General features: G+C 35.8%; 1 protein-coding gene and 2 pseudogenes across 1 annotated transcript in view; all 3 read right to left on the reverse strand.

The window, feature by feature from the left end:
• The window catches only part of SUPT16H (SPT16 homolog, facilitates chromatin remodeling subunit), a 35,061-nt gene that overhangs the window by 5,770 nt on the left and 3,202 nt on the right, over window positions 1-26,089 (reverse strand). Inside the window, exons 2-22 of the mRNA XM_006918324.2 lie at window positions 17,354-17,446; window positions 16,930-17,100; window positions 16,104-16,256; window positions 15,417-15,563; window positions 14,861-15,012; window positions 13,736-13,908; window positions 9,642-9,732; window positions 8,423-8,496; window positions 8,173-8,285; window positions 7,138-7,203; window positions 6,930-7,025; window positions 6,734-6,849; window positions 6,492-6,645; window positions 5,862-5,989; window positions 5,155-5,290; window positions 4,922-5,048; window positions 4,357-4,475; window positions 3,690-3,815; window positions 3,236-3,348; window positions 2,819-2,894; window positions 1,996-2,165 (exon numbers count right to left, since the gene is read on the reverse strand). Coding sequence (XP_006918386.1) covers window positions 1,996-2,165; window positions 2,819-2,894; window positions 3,236-3,348; window positions 3,690-3,815; window positions 4,357-4,475; window positions 4,922-5,048; window positions 5,155-5,290; window positions 5,862-5,989; window positions 6,492-6,645; window positions 6,734-6,849; window positions 6,930-7,025; window positions 7,138-7,203; window positions 8,173-8,285; window positions 8,423-8,496; window positions 9,642-9,732; window positions 13,736-13,908; window positions 14,861-15,012; window positions 15,417-15,563; window positions 16,104-16,256; window positions 16,930-17,100; window positions 17,354-17,446 — 2,594 coding nt within the window. The remainder of the gene's footprint in view (window positions 1-1,995; window positions 2,166-2,818; window positions 2,895-3,235; window positions 3,349-3,689; window positions 3,816-4,356; window positions 4,476-4,921; window positions 5,049-5,154; window positions 5,291-5,861; window positions 5,990-6,491; window positions 6,646-6,733; window positions 6,850-6,929; window positions 7,026-7,137; window positions 7,204-8,172; window positions 8,286-8,422; window positions 8,497-9,641; window positions 9,733-13,735; window positions 13,909-14,860; window positions 15,013-15,416; window positions 15,564-16,103; window positions 16,257-16,929; window positions 17,101-17,353; window positions 17,447-26,089) is intronic.
• On the reverse strand, window positions 2,620-2,738 carry LOC112484979 (annotated as a pseudogene).
• LOC112484971 lies at window positions 8,825-8,943 on the reverse strand (annotated as a pseudogene).

A 26,089-nucleotide genomic window follows, 5' to 3' on the forward strand; every position in this document is an offset into this window, starting at 1 on the left:
GATAGATGACTGGATAAAGAAGCTGTGGTACATATATACAATGGAATATTACTCACCCATAAGAAGAGATGAAATACTGCCATTTGCAACAACATAGATGGACCTTGAAATAATCATACTAAGCGAAATAAGCCAGACAGAAAAAGTAGAAAATCACATGGTATCACTTATATGTGGGATATAAACATAAAAGCAACAGATGAATAGGGCAGACAGACAGAGACTCATGGACATGGACAAATGGGCTAGTTTACCAGAGGGGACGGGGAAGGAGAGAGGGGAAAAAAAAAATTAAAAATTAAAATGTTAAAAAATAAAAAATGATAAAACAAAAAAAACCCAACATAAGAGCACAAATTGCAAAAGAAAAAGCTGACCAAACGGATTTCATGGAAAGTTTATACTTCTGATCTTTAATAGCTATTAAAGAAATGAAAAGGCAAAGACTCTACTAAAGGAAGAAAACATATGCAAAACCTATATTTGATGAAGGATTTGTATCCAGCCCCCAAAATTCTTACAACTCAGTAATAGATTTTTAACATAGCCAAAAATTATGAAGATATTCCATAAAGGTAGAGAGTGACACATATACATATGAAAAAGTGCTCAACACCATTAGTCAACATAGAAATGCAAATGGAAACTACAATGAGATAGCACTATACACCCACTATAATAGCTAATATTAAAAAGACTAACACCACCAAGTGCTGGTGAGGATGTGAACAACTACAATTCTCACATATTGCAGGGAGTCCAGCCACTTTGGAAAATGATTTCGTTGTTTTTTATAAAGTTAAATGTAAACTTAACAATATTACCCGGCAATCTCAGTCTTAGGTCATTTAAGCAAGAGAAATAAAAACAGGTATACAAAGACCTGTACATGTTTACAGCATCTATTCATAAGAGCCACCAAGTAACAACTCAAATGTCTATTAACTGGTGAAGGGTAAATAAAGTAATGATTCTCCATACAGCGAAATATTCCTCAGTAATAAGAAAGAATGTAGTACTGGTACACAAGAACTTGTAAAAGATGCAAGATACAGAAGATGACATCCAGTGTGATTCCATTTACACAGAATTCTAGAAGAAGCAAAATGTATAGTGACAGAAACCAGGAATGGGGTTGAGGGGACTGACTATATATAAAGGCATTTGAGAACTTCTAGGAGTGAAGGAAATGTTAGATAAGAGATTCTAGATGGTAGATCTAAGATTGCATACATTTGTTAGAACCCATCAAATCATATACTTAAATTGGTGAATTTTTATTACATGGAAATTGTACCTCAATAAAGTTGATCTGAAAATGTCATATACATTAATACATAACATATGTGATCCTATATCACCTACCTGCAACATGTTTCTTAGGAAAATCCTCTTGGAAACCATAAATCTGTATTTTTCTGAGTTTATTACTAAGCTCTCAATACATTTCTTAAGAGGAGATTACATTTATAGCACCTCCCCTTCCCAGGAAATGAGAGGTGGGATGGGGGAGGGGGAGGCAAAGCAAACTATATTTATGGCTGCCCAAGCTTCACCCTTTATGTAGGGAGTGATATCTTCCTGTTTACTGGGATTCTGGTACTTCCATGAGAACTACTTTTAGTAGAAGTGTGAGTATATGGATGTCAAAGGGTAAAATAAGCAATTTATCGTCTCATCTTTCAGTAAAAAGAACAAGAAATATGCCCCTTTTTGTAAATATTACACACACGTATAAGCCTTTTCATACATATATCAAATACAGTCAAAAAAGATCTCAGACTTTGATTTTCCTTGTGTATGTATCCATAAACTATTGTTGGGATATTCAGAAAAAAGTGAATAGTTCTAACAGATTCCAAATTTTTAAGTCCTGGTCTATAACTCAGCCCAAATGCAGTGTCACCATGGATTTTTATGTACAACACATCATACTTACATTCTATAACACAGGGTTCATGAAGTAAATGAAAGACTGCTGGCAAATTTACTTACTTCAACCATTCCTTGATGGGGTCAAGAGAGGCTACCGGGATGGCGTTGATCATCGTCACTTTCTTGCTGTAGTCCTTGTAGACGATTACCATATCAAAGTTCTTCAGGTGAAACTGGACCCGCTCAAAGTGAATCAGCTCCACTTCATCCAATGTTACCACAAAAGGTGGCTGTCAGGAAGGAACTGGTTCATTATCATATAAATATTTCCCCCAAGCACTAGCAATTTTCAAATACTTTCAGAATGTAAATCACTACACAAAGGATAAATGAACTGTTTTGAGTTTTTTTGGGGGGCGGGAAAGACTTTTAGCAATACAGCATATTAAGGAGGCCCAGTAAAAGGATTTGCAAAATCAAAGTCTTTCCTTAAGAAGAATAAATTTAAGGAAACTATGTGAAGAAACTATGAAAAAACTATTTAAAAAGGCTTTTTAGAGAATATGTTTAATAAGTTCTATGTCTAAGATAAATAAAAAACATCAAAACTGAAAATCATAAGAAAAAACAAGGACCTAGTTTTTTCTTTCTTTTTTTTCCCCTAGGCAAGGCAATCCTTGGTTGACCTCACAGATTGCAAGGACCTTCTCAGCTTACAATCCCTTATTTTTTATTTACTTTTTATGCCTACAGCACCCAGTCTTCCTAGGTGGTCTCCCATTCAAGTACTAACCAGGCCCGATTCTGCTTAGCTTCCGAGATCAGACGGGTTCGAGCTTGTTCAGGGTAGTATGGCCGTAGACAGGACCTAGTTTTCAAAACACCTATCCTCCTGCTTTTTCTCTAACAATTTTCTTATTAAAAGGAGGTAAAAAATACTCACCCATTCTGTAGCATTTACCAGCGCACTACTAGTGGGCTGAAGGAGGCAGGTACTCCTATAGGGAGCTCCATTAAATCTGAAAGAGAATAAGAAACTAAACTCATTGCAAAGAAACTGCTGGTGCCATATAAACTTCTTTCCTTTCCCCATTTCCAACAACTCCAGCATACTCAGTAGAGACGCCTTTCCAGAGGAAGCCTCTCATTCTTCGCCACTCACTCTGGCCCTTAAAAATTTTCAAGAGGGAATGGATGTCTCAAAGGTTTTCAGTTATATGAAAAAAAGACATGATACATTAAATTATTATTAAAGAATAACCAGTTTTTCTAAAGGCAGACCAGTGAAACTTCAAGCCAAAAAAAAAAAAAAAAAAAAAAAAAAAAAAAAAAAAAAAAAAAAAAAAAAGAGATATGTTACCCCAAGTCCCTAAAAGGCACTTCAAATTCCAGTTCCTCCTTGGTTAGAGCCTCTACTTTCTCAATGAAGTTTTTAAAGGCTGTTTTCAGTTTGTGCCTCATTTCTCGTTCCATCTGTTGAAGAAAAAAATGTTAACTATAACGGTCACAATACTTTTTAATAGTGCATTCCTTCAAAAAGTGTGAAGTGTTTTTATAGTTACTAATGATACTATATTTACTAATGATAATAACACGTATACCTAATTGAAGGCCACCATACCATTAACTGCAGAGCTGAGTCTGCAACCTAAGTCTAACCCATAAGTTACCGCACTACACCAGTTCAGCAGATACCTGAGTTATTCTGCAGAGATTCAGGAGTTATTTATAAAATATAACAATTACAGAGCTCAGATTTGGACCACTTCCTACCTCACTACCCTGCAAATAAAATGCTAAAAGAAACTTCAGACCTGCTCAGCATAGAGGTCATCTCGGTCATGCATATGCTGATGCTTCCCCAAGTCCGTGGTGATCTCTCCCACTTCTGTGTAGAACTGCACATCTGTGTGCCGCTTCTTGCCAAACATGATGGCATTCTAAAGGAATAGAGCAGAAAGAACAAGAAAGAAGTCAGGAAACTCGGGCTACACAACAAAGAGGCAAGATACCAAAAACAAAATTTGAAAATATAAAAAATATCTACGCTAGAAATGACAGCATTTATGTAAAAATAGTTGAACTATTCATAGTTAAACTCCATAGTTAAATTCTGGAGTCATCATAAATAATGACATTTGGGAATGTAAAAGAGTACAAGTTTTAAAATGTACTCCTATTTAACAGAATGAACTCTGGAGATTGCGTTGATAATCGTGTCTAAAGCAAAAACTTTCTACTTCAGAAAGAATTTAGAGACCTTTCATGTTTTGGTGGTCATTATATATCACACCAAAGGAACAAACATGCTTATTAGCACCTTCTAGATGTCAGTCACAGTAAACTTTATAAACATAATTTTATTCAATTTTCTTAATGACCTTATATAATCAGTGACATTTTTCATCACCATTTTAATGGAAAGAAGGTGACAAAAAGATCTTGCTCAAGATCTCATAGCTAATAAGTAGAAAGATATACCTTGAGGTGAAAGTGCAAGACAATAATCATTTCTCCATCACAGGGCTGGAACAGTGCATGCTTAATGTTATTGTACAGAATATCCACTTTGTCTCCTCGAACAGATGTGAAACGGAAACCTTGATGGCAGAGGGAAGAAGCGGCTAATTACCAACCAGCATCATTAGGTTAGGCCAAAAGGCACTGCATCTTTCCTGGCTCATTTGGATAGGGTCAGAGGAAATGCCAAAAATTGTACAGAGCTTTCCTTTCCTTCTGGCCATTCAGAGATGTAAGCAGATTCCCCTCAGTATTTCCTTGTCACGCTATATTATCTGATCTGTCATTCCTACAAATGTGCCCCAGAAGACAAAGCCCTTCCCCACTCCATGTCTCCTCACACAAGTAAAGTAGCATGTGGCATCTGGTAGTCAGAAGCCAAAACTCCATTTGACTCTAAGATGTGATGACTTTATGAAACACAACTGAAAACATGAGGCATTACATGCACTCACTTGTAGTACTCATGCAATTTCACACACACATGCACCAACACCCCCACCCAAAAAAGAGAGATCATCCAAACCATTGACATGGGCCTCCAGTGAACCTTGCATCCTCTTTTGGGCAATGTTTGGGCGAATGTACAGATCTTTCAGTTTGGGGTTACTCCGGTTTAGGTTAATCACCAGGGAGTCTTGTTTCACAATGCCCTAAGTGCAATGAAAATTAACGTGAATCCTCATGTATCTTTATACATCCCCAAAACCCTCATGTGTCCTTTTGCAGAGAGGTGCTTTTGTCTGTGTTCAGGCTCACCTCCTTCTCTTTCTCTTCTGCTTCCCGAGTCTTATAACGCTTCTGTACTTCTTTTATAATTCGAAAAGCATTCTGAAGGTTCAAAGCTGGCACTGTCTGTTCTCCGGGTGCCTTCATATTTGAAGCTCGGTATGTACTGTAGAAAGGGGAAAATATATAAGTTTTTTCATCAGGCCAGGTAACCTGCACTCATTACTATATTTTATAACTGGCTTAATATCTTTCAGAAGAAAACAATACCACTGAATGCTGAGACAATGCCTGGAAAGCAAAAAAAAAAAAAAAAAAAAAAAAAAAAAAAAAAAAAAAAAAAAAAAAAAATCTCTTTCTTGTCTCTTAAACAAAGAATGTTAAAAATGGCTAAGCCACTGGATGGGGCAATCATACTTATTCTTCAACTTTGGCATAACCTCCCAAATTATTCCATTCTGTACCACTAAGGAATAGACTCCAATGTGGCACACATTTCCTTAATGTTCTATTGCAAAATATGTGTAGTAAGTATAATATATTTTCATGAGGATTCTAAGTTATGTTTTATCCTCAAAATAGTACAAAGCTTACAAGGTGATCCTAAACAAGTGCCACTGAGGGAGGCTTTGCCATTCACTAGATTGGGAAGGATGTACCACAGAGTATAAAATGTTTTTGAGAGTGCCACTCCAGCCAGCAGAGATTTAGAGATGGTTGTTTTCCTGGGGACTCACATTTCCTTGACAAAAGTGGCTTCTGGGTTAGGAAAGATGTTGCCCTCATTCCTGCCCAGAGCACTGCCTGGGCAATAGAAGTTGATCCGCAAGTAAGTATAATCTCCTTCCACCGACATACTTATATTCTGTTCAAAGTAAGGAAAAGCATTAAAAAAAAACAGACAAACACACAGGATTCTTCCCTTGACAAAGATTAGGAGTTATAGAGATGCTAAAATTAAGTTAGGAGTTATAAGCTAACTGTTAAACCTAGCCTGTCAACCTTAATCTAAATCTAATAAACTACATATTTAGCTGATCTTTTAGTAGGAATGAGTGTATTTCCAAAAGAATCACTGAGTTCTCCTAGTACCTTGTGCCATGTGTACAACTATAGGTTAAAATAATGCTCAAAAAAAGTTCAAGGAGAAGCAAATTATGTTTCTAAACTAGATCATTTAACTTTCTACAAAGTGAACACTGGAAAGGGAGGAAAATGATAGCAGGAGGTAAGGGAGAGAGGGGGAAGTATGTAAAGTGAGACAGGCAGAGTCTGAAGAAGATGGGGAGTACAAAACAATAATCTATGGTAAGCACGATTACTATTTTAAGAAATAATTTGGACGGAACTGGATTCAATGTTAGTACCTTGATCGTGGCAATGTGAAAAGGTGTTGCTATGCCAAACACAGGCATTATTACAGTCTCATATTTCTTATCAATATAGATCTTCATTTCCCGAATATGTGGTTCCTTAGGCATCAAAGATGGGTTTTTATAGGACACGTTAGATTTGCGAGCTCTGGAGTGAGGAGAAAAAAATTTTTGAGGAATTTCTGCTAATCTCACAGAACCCTAACACAATTTCACTGTTCAATGCAAACTCTTACTTCTGAATCTGCTGTTCTCCCTTCTGTTCAGTCAGTCGTCTCTTTGCTTCCTCATTGAGTTGAGCTGCCAGTTCTTTTTGATGTGCTCTTCGCTTCTCTTCTGCAGTCATCTCATTCTAGAGAAGACCCAGGCAATCAGAACATGTGAGCCATATGACAGATATGAGATCAATGTAGTATAAAACAGTAAACTCACTCGTGTTCTTTCCGTAAGTAATGCTGCCCGAGAACCTCTTCCTAATAGGTCCTCGGCCTCATCTTTCTCCTCCTCCTCCTCTTCTTCATCCTCATTCTACAGGGAAAAAGTCATAATCAGAAATTTGAGTTACAGTTTTTTAGCTGATATTGTTTATCTTCTTCACTGTACCCAAATTTCCTTTATCACTCATTTATCCTCTTCCTACCTTTAGAAAAATCCCCACATTCTTTACTTTCTTCTTCACAGAAGTGAGAACTGTGGCTGGGCCATCCTAGAATAAAAAGGGAGAAGTCAGAAATCTATAAGAACATTTAAATGAAACACTTTCACTTTCTAACCTAGTATGTAGTTGGGTAATGCTTTGAACCTCTGGATACTATAATCTTTGACAATGAATAAATACAGTTCTTGGGTTCCAGTCTCTCAGTAAGAACTATAATGTGGGAGGCAACACTAGGATTATGGTTAAGAATACAGGCTTGATTTGAAACCTGGCCGAAACACTGTCTGTGTAACATCTGGCAAGTTATTTAAATTTCTCTGTGCCTCAGTTTCTTTTTCTGTGTATGAAGAGGATAAGAATACCTACGTAATAGTTATTGTAAGAATTCAATCAATGAATTAATGTGTAAAAGTGCTTAGCTTATAATAAGAACACTGAAGATATTTGCTATCATTAGCATCCAGAATCAGTATCTGCTAAGTGAGAGAAACCAGTCACAAAAGACCACAAATGTACAGAATGGACAAATCCTTACAGACAGAAAGTAGTTTAGTCAATGTCTAAGCCTAGGGTACTTGTGGGGAAAGAGGAATGACTTCTAATGGGTACAGGTGATGAAAATTAGATTGTGGTGACGATTGTACAACTCTTAATAAACTAAAAATCACTAAAGTTTATACTTTAAGTGGGTGAATGGTACGGGATGTAAACTGAAACTCAATAAAGCCATTACTTAAAAAAATCAGTTCCATTATTAGAATCAGTTCTTGATATTATCATTATCAAGGTTCAAGCCACAACATGACAAATAGTTCGGTTTAAATCATTCCCTGGTACTTGGACTACAATCTCTATTCCTAGTTGTATTAGGTCAAGCTCTCACATGGATTTCTGCCCTTGGCTAGATTTTAACAAAGACTTTTAAGAAAAAAAAACAAAAACAAAAAAACACACGGGGTACAAAATGTGCCTCAAAAGTCAGTTCATGAGCACTCAAAAGTCTGATGCAATATACACCTCATCCACGAGCACTGTGTCACCGATGAATAGGGCATAGGTTTTCTCTTCTGGTTTCTTCCCTTCCTTGTTAGTCAGGTCTGAGAATCCCAAATTGATGCTGAATACCATCCCTAAAATAGCAAAACAGAAAATAAGTCTATGATTGTGAAAGGATGGAGAAACGTAGATTTTTACACATAAGAGAGAGATGAAGCTAAAGGAAATGATTTACAATAGTATTTTCCTATCGCATGCATGTAAAACTTACCTTTCTTCAGTTTGTATTGATTTTTACTATTAATTACTAAAGAGCCTTCACGGAATTCAATTCCCATTCCAAATCTAAAAAAAAAAAAGGAAGTGGTACTTCAGCAATAGGCTAAAAGATCTCACACATGTGTCAAGTATAATACATCTTATTTCGATTTTCAAGATAAAGCAGGCAAACATGTTGAGTGATTTGCTGCTGCTGATCAGTCAGTTATGGAAGAGAATCGGAGGGTAATCTTAGGGCTCTTAATATACTGAAAACAACATCCTAATTAAGTACCTCATGTAACATTTATCATATTAAGCATTTTCTTTTTTTTTAAGGTGAGGCAACCCCTGGTTGACCTCACAGATTGCAAGGACCTTGTCAGCTTACAATCCCTTATTTTTTTATTTTTTACACCTATAGCACCTGGTCTTCCTAGGTGGCCTCCCATCCAAGTACTAACCAGGCCCGACCCTGCTTAGCTTCCAAGATCAGACAGGATCGGGCTTGCTCAGGGTGGCATGGATGCAGACTATTAAGCATTCTTTATTTAAGCTTATTCATCTACATTTAAATTTTAATATTCTACCATGAAATCAAGTGAGTTTTCCTATAGCTTAGCAGAGACTATCAAGTGGTACATTATCAAGACAGTAACAACTGGATTAAGAAAGGCAATTTTTAGTGGAATGTTGATAACTAGATTCATTAAGTCACCGGCCAAGACGTGGTATTAGGTCAACATATCTCCTCTTGTCCATTAGAGCAGTGGAGTAAGTAACTGTAAACTCCAGAATGGTTTCCATCTAAGGAAGCTGCCTAGAGCTTTTATTTCCCAAAATGTCTTTGATTCTGTAAGATACTTCTAGGTGTTCAATGGTCACATACATTTGAGAAACACTGGATTAAATTAAAACTCAAACAATTGTTTTTATTCAACAGGACATCTCAGAGTATTTAAATTTGTAATATAGCATGTAATATTCCCTAACATTTGCAATTTAAGCCTGGAATATCTACTAGCATCTACTATACTGGTCTAGAAAAATCTCCACCCTGTTCCTAGGAGAGAAACTTAAATCTTTCTCATGTTCTCTGATAACATTATATGTCTGGCACACAGTTAAGTTAATTGTCCATAATGTGGGTTAAATCAGTCTAAGAATATTCTGGTGACCAAGGCCAGTCATGAAAATCCATTCAGAGTGACTGTACATCCACAGCATCTTACCCTAGGTTTTTGGTAATTTTGTTTAGCAGTTCTGGCTTCTGCTTTTTAACCACATCCATGACAGCATTGTACACATCACATATCTTTACACCTAATGATAAGACAGAAAGGGAACATTAAGTGTCTTTCAGAAAACAAAAAAACAAAACCACATTTCTCAATCAACAGTTCCTCACCTATTAAGTCTCCCAAAGCAGGGTTTCTGAAAATGTGAACTAAGCACAGTGGTCCTCAACCTTTTTGGCACCACGGACCAGTGCTCCTATGAGAATCTAATGCCTGATGATCTGAGGTGGAGCTGAGGCGATGATGCTAGCGCTGGGGAGTGGCTGCAAATACAGATGAAGCTTTGCTCGCTCATCTGCTGCTTATCTCCTGTTGTGGGGGCCCAGTTCCTAACTGGCCATGTACTGGTACCAGTCTGTAGCCTGGGAACCTCTGAACTAAGGAATACAGTTCCTTGTGTGAGTAGCAAGGCCTAGAAATTTGTATTTTTTAAAACAATCTATCCCGTCATTCTTAATTATACAATTTGAGAAACACTGACCTGGGAGACTGTGATACATCAGTTGGTCTCAGCAAAATAACTTTTTAAGTGTTGATAAATGGCAACACATGATAGTTATTATACATTTTGAAAAACAGGACTACTGAAGGGGTGAATTACTGTTAGAAGGACTCTGGCCTTGATTTTTAGGATCTAGGATATAGATTATTTCAAGCCAGAGTAGTCCCAGATATGGTAGCCTCAGAGGGATCTTTATCCTCATTAAACTACTGATGACCATGATTTCCAATAGGATTTCTCAAAATCAACTTGAGATATCATGAAGAAATGGTGCCCAGAAGCTCTGGGCAACATAGGTTGGCTTACAAAATGGCCTAAAGGTGGTAAATAGAAACTCCCATTTAGCCATTTGGGAGTATACAGGCTCAAGGCAAAAAAAAAAAAAAATGGTTGCTTGCTTAGCAGAAACCTATTAGTTTTGCTCTTACACTAAGATTATTCTTATCCATTCGATGTAGAACATTATACATTCTGCTGGTAGAGATACTAGTTCTTGTAACTTTCTAAAGTTCTTCCAAGTTCAAAAATATATTAAAAGGGTCATACACCACGATCAAGTGGAATTTATTTCAGAGATGCAAGGATAATTCAATACCCACGATTCAATGTGATATACTACATTAACAAATTGAAAGATAAAAATCATACAATCATTTCAATAGATGCAGAAAAAGCATTTGACGAAATTCAACATCCATTTATAAAAACTCAAAAAAAGTGGATATAGAGAAACATACCTCAACATGATAAAGGCCATATATGAGAAGCCCACACCTAACATAATTAATGGTGAAAAGCTGAAAACTTTTCCTCTAAGATCAGGAACAGGAACAAGACAAAGATGCCCTGTCTCCCCACTTTTATTCAACATGTATTAAAATTTCTAGCTAAAGCAATTAGGCAAAAAAAAAAAAAAAAGAAAAAAAAAGAAATAAAAGGCAACCAAACTGGAAAGGAAGAAGCAAAACTGTCCCTATTTGCAGATGACATACTATATATAGAAAACTCAAAAAAATGTTAGAACTAATAAATTCAGTAAAGTTGCAGGATACAAAATCAATATACAGAAATCTGTTGAATTTTTATATTACTAATGAGCTATCATAATTATGAAAACAATCCCATTTATAATTGCAACAAAAAGAATATATTTAACCAAGGATGTAAAAGACCTGAAACTATAAGATATTGATGAAGAAACTAAAGATATAAATGAAGTTATAGTCCATGCTTACGGATTGGAAAAATGTCCATACAACCCAAAGAATCTACAAATTCAATGCAATCCCCCCAAATTCAATGGAACAGAATGCAGAGCCCAGAGAAAAACCCCACATATATATTATCAATTAATTATGATAAAGGAGCCAAGAATATACAATGGAGAAAGGACAATCTCTTTAATAAATGGTATTGGGAAAACTGGACAGCCACATGCAAAAGAATGAAACTAGACCATTACCTTACACTTACTTACACAAAAATTAACTCAAAATGGATAATAGACCTGAAATAATACCCGAAAAATTATAAAACTCCTAGAAGAAAAAACAGGCAATAAGCTCCTTGACAACATTTTTGGCAATGATTTTTTCAGATTTGACACCAAAATCAGTAAGTAGGACTTCATAGCAAAGGCAACAAATGCAAAAATCATCAAACTGAAAAGCTTCTGCACAGCAAAAGAAACCATCAATAAAATGAAAAGGCAACCAACTGAATGAGGTAAAATATTTGCAAATCACATATCTAGTAAGAGTTAATATCTAAAATATACAAAGAATTTATAGAACTCGATAGCAAAAAAACAATCTGATTAAAAAATAGGCAGAGAATCTGAACAGACATTTTCCCAAAGAAAACATACAGATGGCCAACAAGTACATGGAAATATATTCGATATCATTAATTATCCAGGAAATGCAAATCAAAACTGCAATAAGGTATCACTTCATATGATAGAATGGCTATCATCAAAAGACAAGAAATAACTAGTGTTGGCAAAATGTGGAGAAAAGGGAACCCTTATGCACTGCTGGTGGGAATGTACACTGGTGCAGCCACTATGGAACAGAATGGAGGTTCCCCCAAATTGGAAACAGAACTGCCACATGATCCAGCAATTCCACTTTTGAAGAAAACAAAAACACTAACTTGAAAAGATATACGCACCCCCAATTTCACTGCAACATTATTTATAATAGTCAAGATATCGAAACAGTCTAATAGATGAATGAATAAAGAAAAGGTGGTACAGCTGACCTTTGGTTTTACGTGGACTTTTTTTCAATGAATACTACAAACGTATTTCCTCTTCCTAATGATTTTCTTCATAATTTTATTTTCTCTAGCTTTAATTTAATGCAAAAGTACAGTATATAATACATATAACATACAAAATATGTTAACTGACAGTTTATTTATTGGTTAGGCTTTTGGTAGTCAACAGTAGGCTATTAAGAAAGTTTTTGGTAATAGTTATATGCAGATTTTCAACTTTGTGGGAAGTCAGTGTCCCTAAACCTCATGCTGTTCAAGGGTTAAACACACACACACACACACACACACACACACACAATATTATTCTGCCATAAAAAAAGAAATCTTACCATCTGCAACAACACAGGAAGACTTAGGGGATTACGCCAAGTGAAATAAGTTAGAGATACAAATACCATATGATCTCACTATATGTGGACTCCAAGCAAGCAAGCAAGCTAGCTCACAGAGAATAGATTGGTGGTTGACAGAGGCAGGGTGTGTGTGGGTGAAATGGGTGAAGGGCGTCAAAAAGTACAAACTTCCAGTTATAAAATAAACAAGTCATAGGGATGTAATGTGCAAGATGACAACTATAGTTAAACTGTGTTGCAATGCTCCCCAATCTTTTTGGTAGCAGGGATCAGTACTCCTATAAGAATCTAATGCCTAATGATCTGAGGTGGAGCAGAGGCAGTGATGCTAGTGCTGGGAAATGGCTGCAAATACAAATGAAGCTTCAATCGCTCGCCTACTGCTCACCACCTGCTGTGTGGCCCAGTTCCTAACAGACCACAGACCGGTACTGGTCCCCTGCTGTACTGCATATATGAAAAGTTGCTGAGAGAGTAAATCTTAAAAGTTCTCATCACAAGAAAAAAAATCTGTTAACTAGACTTGTTGTGGTGATCATTTTGCAGTATGTACAAAAATTAACCCCTTATGTTATACACCTGAAACTAATATAATTTTATGTGACTTATGCCTCGAAAAAACGCCAAAACTTTCTAAACTTCTAACGAAGAGTAATAAGGCCACAGCATTTTATGAAGATCTGGACACAGAAGTGAGGTTTTTGTAAAAATCAATGTCAAACGACAATAACTCATGCCTAAAAGAAAAGTAGATTCATGGACTAAGTGTGAAGATGATAGGTTAGTAAAATCTAATTCTATTTTTAGTACGAGAGCCTCAGAAATATAAACTCACATAAACACTAATAACATTTTTGTTACATGATTTCCAAACTTTTTCTACAGCACCTCACCATGTCTTAATTCCTTTAGCAGCTCCTCTTGAAGCTGGAGCAAAAAGTTGTAATTTTCTTGAACTTCCTGAGAAGGGTCAACCATCAAAGTACGAACAAGGTTGGAGCAGTAAGATTTGAAGCGAATACCCATGGCACAAGTGATGGCCCCAAAATGCATGTGATTCTTGTCACTGGAGACCAAAGGAAGAAAGCGTTTCATTCATTACCCAAACTAGGAAAGTCCTTAGTATCACTGGCACATAACATTTGTAATCACTGCCTCTCTCTGCTATATTCCAAAGCTGAAGCAGAATAAGGACCTACACATTTTTAAAAAATAAATAAATAAACCATTTATAATAAGGGTCTAAAATAAAATAAGTGACCAAAACTTTTAGAATAAAAATTCAGTTGAGTTGTATCCTAAATATGCAAAGAATATACTAAATTTTATTCACTACACTCTCATAGTATGGTGGTGAGAAGTCATCAGTTTACTACGAATTACAGTATTCACTCTGATTTAGTACTTTCAGACTGACCAGGTAAAAAGCATTCTTCACAATATTTTTAAAAATTAGAAGGGGAAGGGGGGGTTGGGAAGTTAGGGGACTGGGAGGATGGGGTGAAGGGTTAAAGAAGTACAAATCAGTAGTTGATAGACGGTCAAAGGGATGGGGAGCACGGCATAGGGAATACTGTTAGCATTAATATATTGGCTAGGTGAAAAACCAGAGGCGAGGAGGAGCAATTAGGGGGGATCATTTTATAAACTATATAAATGTCTAACCAATGTACTGTATACTTGAAACTAATTAAAATAAATAAATTTATTTTTAAAAAATTAGAAGAGGAATTACATTATGATATATCAAATAAGATTTTAATGTTTTCTGCGGGGCATGTTTTGCATGTCCCTCCCGGCATTTTTAATCATCTGGAAAAATGTTTACAAGAAATAAGTAACTACATGAAATAAAACAGAAATATGAATAGAGAAGGACAAGAAGAAAATGTAGAAGGCAGACTAATAGTTATTCTGTCTCCTCTAATGTTTCTGAATTCCGGAATGAGTCAAAGGAAAAATAGGCTAAAGGTTGAAATGCTCTGGCTGTTAGTTTATTTTGAAGTTCTCATACTTACCTCACCACACTGAACTTGAGATTATAGTTGCCACCACTCTGAATGATAGGAGGATAACACATTTCCACAGTAGAGGGGTCTGCCCCAGCTAGGTATTTTTTCTCTTCAATAGCCTTTTCCACAGACTCAGCCAGTTTGCTGTGTCGAACTTTCTGTAAGTATACCCAGAAATGAAACAATACGTACTAGAGGGTGGCAAAGAGGAGTGTTGCATTTTTGGATGTTATCATTGGAAGACAACATATATCTTGATGTCATTTAGGATGCTATAAAAGTCTTATGAAACATACTGGTATACATGCAAAGCAAATTTAGATAACAGTATGTGGAATTTACAGCTATTCAAGAAATTCTCAAGTAAAGGACTAGAAACCTCAAGAAACTACAGTGCAGGTTTACAGTTATTTTGAAAGAGAGCTGGCACAATTACACACCACCAACTTAAGTATCAAAGGCTTAATTTCAAAGGAAGCTGAACACATACCAAAACACTGCATTGTAGAGATTTATTTCTGCTTCATTAAAATGGCTAAAAGACTTTCCCCTCTGCATTTACCTCATCTGCATCAACTATTTCCATGACTCTTTCTTTGAAGAATTTGTTGAAGACCTCAGAGGTGATGCTGGCTGCTTTCTTCATCAGGTTGAGCTCCCCGTCCTCCTTTACAGCAATGGTATAGGCCACAACTGCACTGATATCTATCTGCAGTCAAAAGTGGTAAGAGTTTCTCTAACATGCAAATATAGAACTGCTAAAGAAACGCATCTTTCCCAATGTGAATATTATCAGTGACATTAGATTATTTAGCAAACTATTCATCAGTAGCTTGAAGAATATCTAAATATTCTTTTCTTAGACTGAATAAACATTTCAAATTGCTCTTTACCAGGTCACTGTGTATATTCTAAGAAGTGTTAAAGTAATATACCACTTAAAATGTACACGTAAGCATCTCTCTCTAGAAAGACAGGCAGGAGGATCAGGGGAAAAAAGAGAAAAACAAAAGTTTTTTTCAATAAGAGACTTTTGTGTTTCCCTCCGAAGGAGCTGAACTATCTCCTGAATGCCTCACTACTGACTGAAAAGTAAAACTGGCTGACTGCTCCACCAAAGGGATTGAAAATGGAAATGCGAACAAACGTACGGTTTTCCTAAAACATATTCTCTGTATTCTGTTATGGAAACCCCTAACACTTTGGCCTACTCAGCTCCCAATCTGCTTGTTTCTGGGAGTATTCTTACTTTGTCAAAGCCCTCTTTGTTCAGGCAGTCATTCCAGCTCTTCATGAACTCTCCAGGGAATTTGTCTTTGCTGAACACGCCAATCTTCTTGCCATTCTTGCTTTCTTTAATAGCTTCAATCATTTTGTCAAAGCTGCTCTTATTACTTTCATTCTATCAGTGCCACAGGGAAGAGAGACTTGTCAATTAATTTTAGAATTAGACATGTATGTTCTACTAGTAACAAACAAGCAAAGACAAATATTCTAAATCCCAGAAAGAATAAATTATAGCCCCATGCCTTACCTACTTCTTTCTCTCACACCATAACACACCAAAAGTTAACACAAAGTTTCTTTGGATATTTTTATATGCTTAAGTGAAGTGCCATATAAGTTGACAAGAATACTCTTTTTCTCCAGAAATAGCTGAATAATAGGTGAGCAATACCCTGAGAAAAAAATGTCAGGTGGGCAGTATGACAAAAAAAAAAGATCGCATCTGATAAAAACTGGAAATGAGGTATATCTAAGTTTCCCTAGTAATACTGAAGGTTCTTTGTTTCAATTAAGGTACCCAGATGAAAACGAAAATTGACAGTGTCCTCGAGAATGGAGGATAAAGTTAGTGTTCACCAGAATTTCACAGCCCATTTGTTTTGTTGCAGAACTTCTAGGGTTACTGAACTCTTTTCTTCCTAACAATGAAGATGCAACAAAACTGATATTACAATCACAAGTCAACTAAAATCTCCCCTTTTTATTCTTTTAAATTCCTAGAAGGCATTTCTTTTTACCACTTTTAGACATTCTTTCATATTTATGACACATTCTTTATTAGTTCTGACCTTTTCTCGTATCAGCAGTGTGATGGCAGGGGCTCCATTAGCATTCTCATTGCCCTTAGTGTTGGCAATCTGTTTCAAGAACTCCACTTTTTTCTTGCTGGCCATAAAAATGATTTTGTCATCACAGAAGACCATGATAGTATCAGTCAGTTCATAACCAAAGAGCCATGTCTATGGGAAAAGACAATAGTGACAACAGTACGTACAGATAAAAAAAAAATTGTTCTAAATCAGTGCTGTCTACTGAACTTTTTGTAAAGATGAAAATATTCTGTATCTGCTCTAATATGATAGCCAGTATAGAGTACTTGAGATTTTGGACCAAGAAATTAAAAATTTAATGTGGCTAGTGGCTACTTATACTGAACAGTAAAATAGATGATTCAATGACTCCGAGGGTTTGGAACTGCTATAAATCCCTTACCTGTAAGGCAGTTGATTTGGCATAAACAATTTCTTCATCAACACCCACTGATACAACAATGGCGTCAACGTTGGCATACTCATCTTCTCCTTTCTGAAAAGTAAAGCATAGGTAATTTGGTTCTTTTCTTTTAACACTAGCAATATAGAAATAGACTCCAGTATTTACTTAGGATATATATAATTTTTTCCTAAAAGAAATTCAAGTTTAAGGTTTGCTTGGCAAGCTCATAGCCATTAGTTACTCTATTTTCTTTCCCCCTCTTTAATTCCCCCTCCCCCACACTTCCACCCCTGACCTATGGATGTTGCTGTTTCTCCTAAAGAACTGGATCTCTGAAGGCGGAACATCTCCTCCCACACACTTGGGGCATTCCCGGTGTTGTACTCGGCATATGGTCTGTGGCTCCACCTGGGGTGCGAACCCAGGACCTTGTGTGTGTAAAGCAGACGTGCTAATCACTACACTATGGAGCCATCCCTGTTACTCTATTTTTTAAAAAAGCTTTACTGAGATAGAATTCACATATAATTCACCCATTTAAAAGGTATAACTCAAAGGTTTTTAGTGTATTCAGAGTTATATATCTGTTACAATCTAGAACACTTTCATCAAAAAGTAACCCATTAGCAATCATTATCCATCTCCCCCCAGCCCTAGACAACTAATCTGATTTGTTTCCATGAATTTATCTATTCTGGATATTTCACATAAATGGAATAATATAACAAACATGTGGCCCTTCTGTCTGGCTTCTTTTACTTAACAAGCTCTCAAGGTTCATCCATATTGTAACATGCATCAGAACTATATACTTTTTATTGTTGAATAATATTCCATTATATGTATATGCCACATTGTATCCATTCATTGACTGCTGGACATTTGTGTTATTTTCAGTTTTGGTGATTATGAATAATGCTGCTATAAACATTCATGTAAGTTTCTGTGTAGAGATATTCCTCCAGTATATATCTAGGTGAGGAACTGCAGGTCTAATAGTAACTGTATGTTCAATTTTCTGAGGAACCACCAGGCTGTTTTTCCAAAGTGACTGTACCATTTTACATTCCTAACAGCAATGAGGGTTCCAATTTTGCCACATGCTGACCAACGCTTACCTTTTTTTATTATAGACATCCAATAGATGTGAAATAGTATCTTATTGTGGTTTTGATTTGCCATTCTTGGATGGCTAATGATGTTGGGCAACTTTTCATGTGATAACTGACCATTTGTATACCTTTTTTGGAGAGGTGTTTAGGCAGAGCCTTTGTGCATTCTGTAACTGGCTTATTGCTTTATTAAGTTGTTAGAATTCTTTTTATATTCTAGATTTTTTATCACATATGATTTGCAAATTTACAACCCCATTCAGTGGGTTGTCTTTTCACTTTCTTAATGATGTCATTTAAAGCATAAGTTTTTAATTTTGAGGAAGTCCAAATTATTGTGCTGTTGATGGCATATCTAATAAGACTTAACCTAACTCAAAGTCATAAAGATTTACCTATGCTTTCCTCTATAAGTTTCATAGTTTTAGTTCTTATATTTAGATCTATAATTCACTTTGAGTTAATTTTGTGTATGGTGTAAAAAGGGGCCTAACTCCATTCTGCTGCATGTGCATATCCAGTTGTTCCAGCACCATTTGTTGAAAGACTATTCTTTCTCTATTGTACTGTCTTGGCACAACTGTCAAAAATCAGATGATGTAAATGTGAAGGTTTATTTCTGGACTGTCAATTCTATTCTATTGATCTGCATGTCTAGCCTTACACTAGTACCATGTTGTTTTGATTACTATAGCTTTGTAGTAAGTTTTGAAACTAGAGTGTGATTAACTACTTTTGAACGCTTTGTTAAGACCAAAGGATTAGTAATTGTGGGCTATAAGGTCAAATCTCTGACTTTCCCTATAAAGTCAAGAAAAACACCTATAATCCTCTTCCACGTTTTAAGGGTTCTGGCTGCCAGTAAACCAAATATGATAGCAATTGAGGGTTCTGTTGAATTTCTCTACCACAACAAAACACATAGCCCGAAGAAGTTACTACATAGAAAGTATATATATTTGCCCATTGATTTTCAGTGAGAAAATGTTTTCCTTAGGGTTGGTAAAGTTTTATTATTAGTTCTCACTGATGATACAAAAGTAATCGTAGTTTAAAATTGCTAGTGCCTTAGCATGAATCAAGGCAGTGGCATCAAACTAATTCTTCACTACCACACATCATGAAAAGAGGAAAAAAGCCAGTTTCACTAAACAATGTCCTTGATGCAATAACAATGATTAGTATTATGAAATTCCAATCCTTAAGTATATGTCTTTTTAATATTCTGTGTGAAGATATGAGTACACACAAAGCACTTCTGTGTGCGCACTGAAGTATGATGGTTGTCTGAAGGAAAAGCACTTGTACAATTATGAGTAACAAGCTAAACTAACCACTTAACCAGACTTGGGTATCTGGCAAACATTTTCTCAAAAATGAATGATGTAAGCCTGTCACTTCAATGAAAATGAATAGCATGTTTGTCAGCAATAAAATTTTTGAGTTTTCAAGCAAGAAATTAAAATCTTGAAAAACTTGTACCCACCACTGTGAACTTGACAACTTCCCTACTTAAGACTTTTCTGATGATCAGTGGTGATATTAACATGTGTGATTCTTCCATATTGTATAATGAAATGTGTAACATTTAGGACAACTGTACAACTGAGAATCAGTATTTTCCAAACAAGCACTGCATGATGTTATAAAACCATCCATGGATAAAGAATCCAAGGTGCAAAACAGATCCATAACTTGAATATGAAAAATTCACCGCTGTGGTTTCACATTCCACATTACAACTAACTTTTAAGAGACTACCACTTCTTGAGTTTTAGTGTACTAACAAAGAATATCCATAATTATTGAAAAAGGTTATTAAAATATGCTCCCTTTTCCAGCTTCATGTATGTATGGGACCAGATTTTTTTCTACATACTTGATACAACCTATACAAAGAAAGCCTCTTGGGGTCTTGAATAATTTAAAAATGTAAGAGGACCTGATATCAGAGTTTGAGAATCACTGTGCTGTATGATTCTTCTAATATATCAACACTTTCCTCTCCAAATTTTTGGCACATAAACTTTAATTCCCCAATAAACATGAGTTTTGTGTCAGTGATCTTACTGCTTCCTTGATAACCTCCCTAAATTAGTAACACACACTCCCTTATATTTAATACTTATGTGTTCTGGATATAGGTAAAATTTTTCTCCTAAACATTTGTCTACAAAAAATACCACTGAAACTAACCAAAAAGTCTCCTTTAGTATTTTTTCGCTATTTAAAATCTTGGTCAAATCAACTTTTTAACAAAGAAAAAGGTATCAACGTGAACAAAAAATTCAAAATACTACAGAGTACGATCATGTAACTTAATCATTAATGATATGGGAAAATTATCCAAAGGGCTCTCGATACAATTGAAAATAGAGAAAAAAAGAGGCACATATTCATTCAGCTTTTTTTATGATAGAGGAAACAAACCCACCTAAACTCAGAGATTTTAATTCATATAAAATGCCCATTTTTCCACTGCTGATCAAAAGGGTGAGAGGATGAATCCTAATTTATCTTGGCACCCAGCTGTCTGACCATTTTATAGAATATTATTTCTTTAGAAAATCTGATGGGCTCTAACCCCAGAATAAAGAAATGTAATAATACCAGAATTTAATATATCTGAAGATAATGAATTTAGATTAAATTTTTCTTAAAATGAAAAGATTCAGTGAAAAGGATTATAAGAAAACCAAATATTTTGACAGCAAAATCGAAGACACTATTTTATATTCAAACCTTATGAAGAGTCTAAGAGTGTCATACAGATTACATCTGAAAATAGACTTCTGAAACTATGAGAGATTTTTAATGATTTGCTTATAAAATACATATTACATATATAAAGTACTAAAATGTTTTGATTAGATTATGTCTGGGATTTGTTTGGGAATTAATACTAGTGTGGAAGGAGCTAGATTAAAAAAAAATGCCCCAAGGCTAGCAGCTCCTGCCTCAGGACCAGCTCAAAGTGCCAGCCTGACTATTAGAGGTGGCTTGGGCCCAACTCTGTGCAGCTTAAAAGGTCCCGGATTCCTACCTGATCTCTTCTGCTTGGACTGGTCTTCAGACTCAGACTGGAACCCTTGCCAAATCTGGACTTGGGATCCCCGTGCTCCCTTTTCTAGATGAATTCTCTTGCAGCAGTGACCCCTGGTGTGCATAGACTCTCAACATCCACCACACCCTTTCTGTCCCAAATTCTGCCACCTTCTATTCTGTCTGGTAGACTTGACATCCAAGTCTTGCTCAAATAGGTGTTTCAGATGGGAATACTAGTATATACCGAGTAGCCACTTTCCTTCTATGTGCCTTCTTGCATTTATTATCTGTAATCTTCAAAATAAGACTTTAAGTGCAGCATGCATCGTTATATTCAAAATCTCAAATCAAGCCACAAAACACCCAAAAGTTCTACAAAAATATATAGACAATTCTTACATTGATTTAGGCTTAAAAAAGGGGGGTGCTAAAAGTCCTCCCTTTTTAGATGCACATATTAAGTTTAAAATATTTTTCCTTAGGATACAACTAGCAAGTAATAACAGGTAAAGTAATACATTTTCTACTATTTCTAACTCTCTCAGTTAACAAATCAGATGAGGGAATACTTTCATTAGGGTCCTAAAAAGAAAAATACATTTCTTTGGAAGGTCTGCAACTTATATTTCTAAGGAAAAAGGATCATTTGACAAACTTTTCAGGTAAGATGTTAATATTAGTGACTTCTTAAATTTACCAGAAACTTCTTTCAGCAACTGAAAGCAACATGTATCAAAGCCTGTCTCCTGGATTTAGAGAGACAGTATGCTTACTGGGTAAGGGCTCACCCTGAAGCCAGACAGCCTGGGTTTGAATTCTAGGCCCCATCGCTTATTATGACCTAACTTCTCTGTGCTAATCTCCTTGATCAGAAGTGTGTATAAAGTGCTTAGAATAGTGCTTAGCTCACAGTACCTACTATGTGTTTGCTATCATTATTAAAGATTGAAATGGCTATTTGTTAAAAATTTACTGTGTCCCACACCACTATTGTTATTGATGTCAAAGATTAGCTGATTACATAATCAGTACAGAATATGTATAGTAGAACAGACTTTCTGAAAGTGCACAACCCATCAAGATTGTAGGTGATTCCAGATATGGCTTTAAATATTCAATCACAGAGCAAAAAAGTTACATATTTTTCAACTCCCTTTTAATCTACTTGATTACACAAAGAACATACCTGTTTAATGCTAATCCTTAACACCTGCTACAATTTAACAACGCTGTTGTGTTTACATAGTCTTTACTTTTTAACAGCTATGTTTTACTTTTGGAAAGACTTTCCATTTATAGTGAAGTAACCTTTCTGAATGTATTAAGGTTTAAAGAGTTCAACAGTTATTTGGAAGACGAAAAGGACAGAGTGGTTGACTAAGCAGAATTGGGTTAGCAACACCCTAAGTGCTTGACAAGCATTCTCACTGGGAAGATATTGATGATAGATAAGCATGCATAGCTCAGAGAGCCACAAAGGGTTCAGAACTCAGGAGGCATCAAGTATCAAGAAAGGGTAATGAGGTATATTGCACATGGATCAGTTCAGGACTGAAAACAGAAGGTCTAGTTATCAAGCATAAGAGATGGAACCCCCAATTCTTGGAAGCCCTGAGACAACTCATAATCCCTCCACAAAAACACCTGACTTATTCTCTGGAGAAATGTACTCAGATATCAGGCCCAGGAGAAGGCAAGTGCTAAATGTTGGGGAATTAAATGACAGTCTGTATTTTGAATGACAGCTGGGAACAAATGCCACAAAGAAAAGAATCGGAAGATTTTTCTCTGCACATCTTCAATGAATTCAGAGAAAACACTTCAGATACTAACATTTAGGAGTCCTCCATGGAATGAGCCAGACTATTCACTTTAAAGTAACCCCTACTAGTTGAGAAGCCCCATTCATATTCATGCAGGGCTTCCAATCAGTTTTTATTGTCTCATTCTCAATATAGATGAGTATAGACAAGCTTCATTTTGATTTTTGTGAAGTCTCCAATATGTCAGAGAGAAAGCAAACAAACCCAGAGGAAACATACAAGGCAGAGGACAGAAAATAAAAATTAAATAAAACATCCCCACAGGAGAAATAAAGTACATCCCTGAAACAAGAAAAGAACAGAGAACAAGAACTCTTAGAAATCAAAAGTAGTTGAAATTTTTAAAAATTCAATAAACACTTAGAAAAACGTTAAGAAACAGTATATGGAAATAAAAGATAAAAATACAGGAAATGAAAGAGAACAAATAAATTTAAGCCAAGATGTATAAACCTTAATAGGAATTTCAGGTTAAAAAAAAAAGAGAGCGAGTGAGCAATCACTGAGGAAATGGAGGCGAGAAAACCATCAAAAAAACTCTTCTGACAGATTCCAGCACTGCGGGATGTAAGTCTTGAGACTAAAAAGCCCACCCCCCACCCACCAACTCAATGCTGTGAAATCCAAAATATAAGGAATGAAGAGACGATTCTAAATGTTTCAGAGAGAACAGGCCAGATATATTGGAACAGAAAAGAGAATTACATCGGCCTTCTCAAAAGTAATACTGTAAGCTTAAAGACTAATAGTTTCAAAATTCTGAGAATTCTGAGGTATTTTCAGCCTCGAATTTTATACCCGCTGAACTATATTATTAACTAAAAGTGAAGACAGAATAAAACTTCTGAGTCACACGAAGGCTCAAGAAATACATATTTTCTGTATCCTTTCTTAAAAGTTCTTAGAGAAAATGCTTTAACAAAATGAAAAAAATCAATACATGGTCTGTAGGATGTAGGGGACCAAAACAATGGAAGTCTCAAGGTTCAAAACAGGTCTGGAAAGTAATCTGCACAAATACAGACAGCAGTATAACTATAACATAAGATTGGACAGGGTGTGGAAAGGTGGCGTTTAAAAAATAAACAGAATAAAATATCTGAAGAGTTAGAGAATTTTAGAAAAAATACTGATAAGATTATGACAGACCTGCAGGAAAAAGTTAGGGGTATGGACATTCAAAAAGGGAGAAAAACTAAGGCAATCATTAATGCCAAGAAAAATATAAAGTCTAGAGAAAAAGGTAATTATACTCTTACTTCACCCAGTAGTGAAAACATTTACATGAGCATTAACAACGTAAACTGACTACTGATTTTACTAAAAATTGTGTGTGTATGGGGGGAACTTATCAAGAGGGGTGGAAGTGACCAAGCAAGTCTAATAAAATATTAATTGTATAATCTAGGTGGTGGATACATGAGTATTCACTGTAAAGTTCTTCACCTTTCTGTATGTTTGAAATTTTTCAAAACAATGTGTCAAAAGAAGAAATTTAAAAAGTATCAGGAGGCAGAGAAGTTGGAATGAATGTGATAGTATAAAAAAGTTAAGTTTAAATCTTAATTTACCAAAACAAGTTAATATCAAAAAAACTGACAAATCAAGAATCAGCAGTATATAGCTATAACTTCAAAATATGAAAGAACTAAAAGTGGTTGCTTCTTGGGCAGGTGACTGTTTTTTTGTTTTAAGGCTTTTAGAACTACTTGGTTTTTTAAAACCTGTGTAGGTATTACTTGATTAAAAATAATTTTTTCAAGTGTAAAATAAATAGTATAGGTGGTAAGGAATTAGCAAAAATTGTGAAGGTGGTATCTGAATGATAAAAGCTGGGGAAATTCTGCAACACAGGAACAATTATTTTCCTTTGAAAAAGCCAAATGGGTATTGCATTAATTGAAACATGTTTAATGTTTATAGCTAGAATATCCATATAATTTATCATCTGAACAAGATAATTTTGAGAAAAAAAGGGCATGTCATTTTACATAGGAACAGGTCAACAGTTTCAGGAAAGGCAGGACTTATGGTCACCCTAAGTACAGGCTGGACAGAAATGTCTTCAAACCAAGAAAGCCCAGAAATCATCACCATCATTCACTGGGTGGCTATGACATGCTAGGCACTCATTACACTTGCTAACTGGGGTAAAAAATAAATACTATACAAGTTGAGTGAATCCTACCTGTCCAGGCATTTACTTCCATCTTCATTCCTCTTTACTCAAGAGACTAAATCATTATTTAAATCTTTCTCTAACTCCTTCCAGAGATAAAGGAGCCATAAAGACCCGAGATGCCCATTATCTTGCTGAAAGTAGTATGGGAACTGCCTGTATTTCAGACTTCCTAAGCCACAGAAGATAACTGTCTAGTCTGGAAAGCAATCCAGAACAAGAAATTTGACCATGACAAAAATCAGCAAAGAGCCAGAAAGCGGTGCTCAAGAGAAGTACTGACACTACAGCTTACAGTTTTCTCCGTGGGCACAAATTTTCTTTTTAGGGTTGGAACCAGCCACCACCTCAAATGTGACTGGTAGAGCCACATGAATGAATGCATTGGATCAGCATTCCTTTGACAAACAGCTGCTATTTTGACATTTTACGGAATTCTTTTTGGATAAAATGCAGATGTGACTGTAGTTAAGGTTCATTCAGCAATATGTCCTAACAGGCAGGTCTCAAATGAGTTATAGGTGTGCCCTGATAATGTATCCCTCAGCTCCCAAAGCAGCTAGGAACCCAGAAT

This window comes from Pteropus alecto, unplaced genomic scaffold (genome assembly GCF_000325575.1).
Source record: "Pteropus alecto unplaced genomic scaffold, ASM32557v1 scaffold1197, whole genome shotgun sequence".
Taxonomy (NCBI): Eukaryota; Metazoa; Chordata; class Mammalia; order Chiroptera; family Pteropodidae; genus Pteropus; species Pteropus alecto.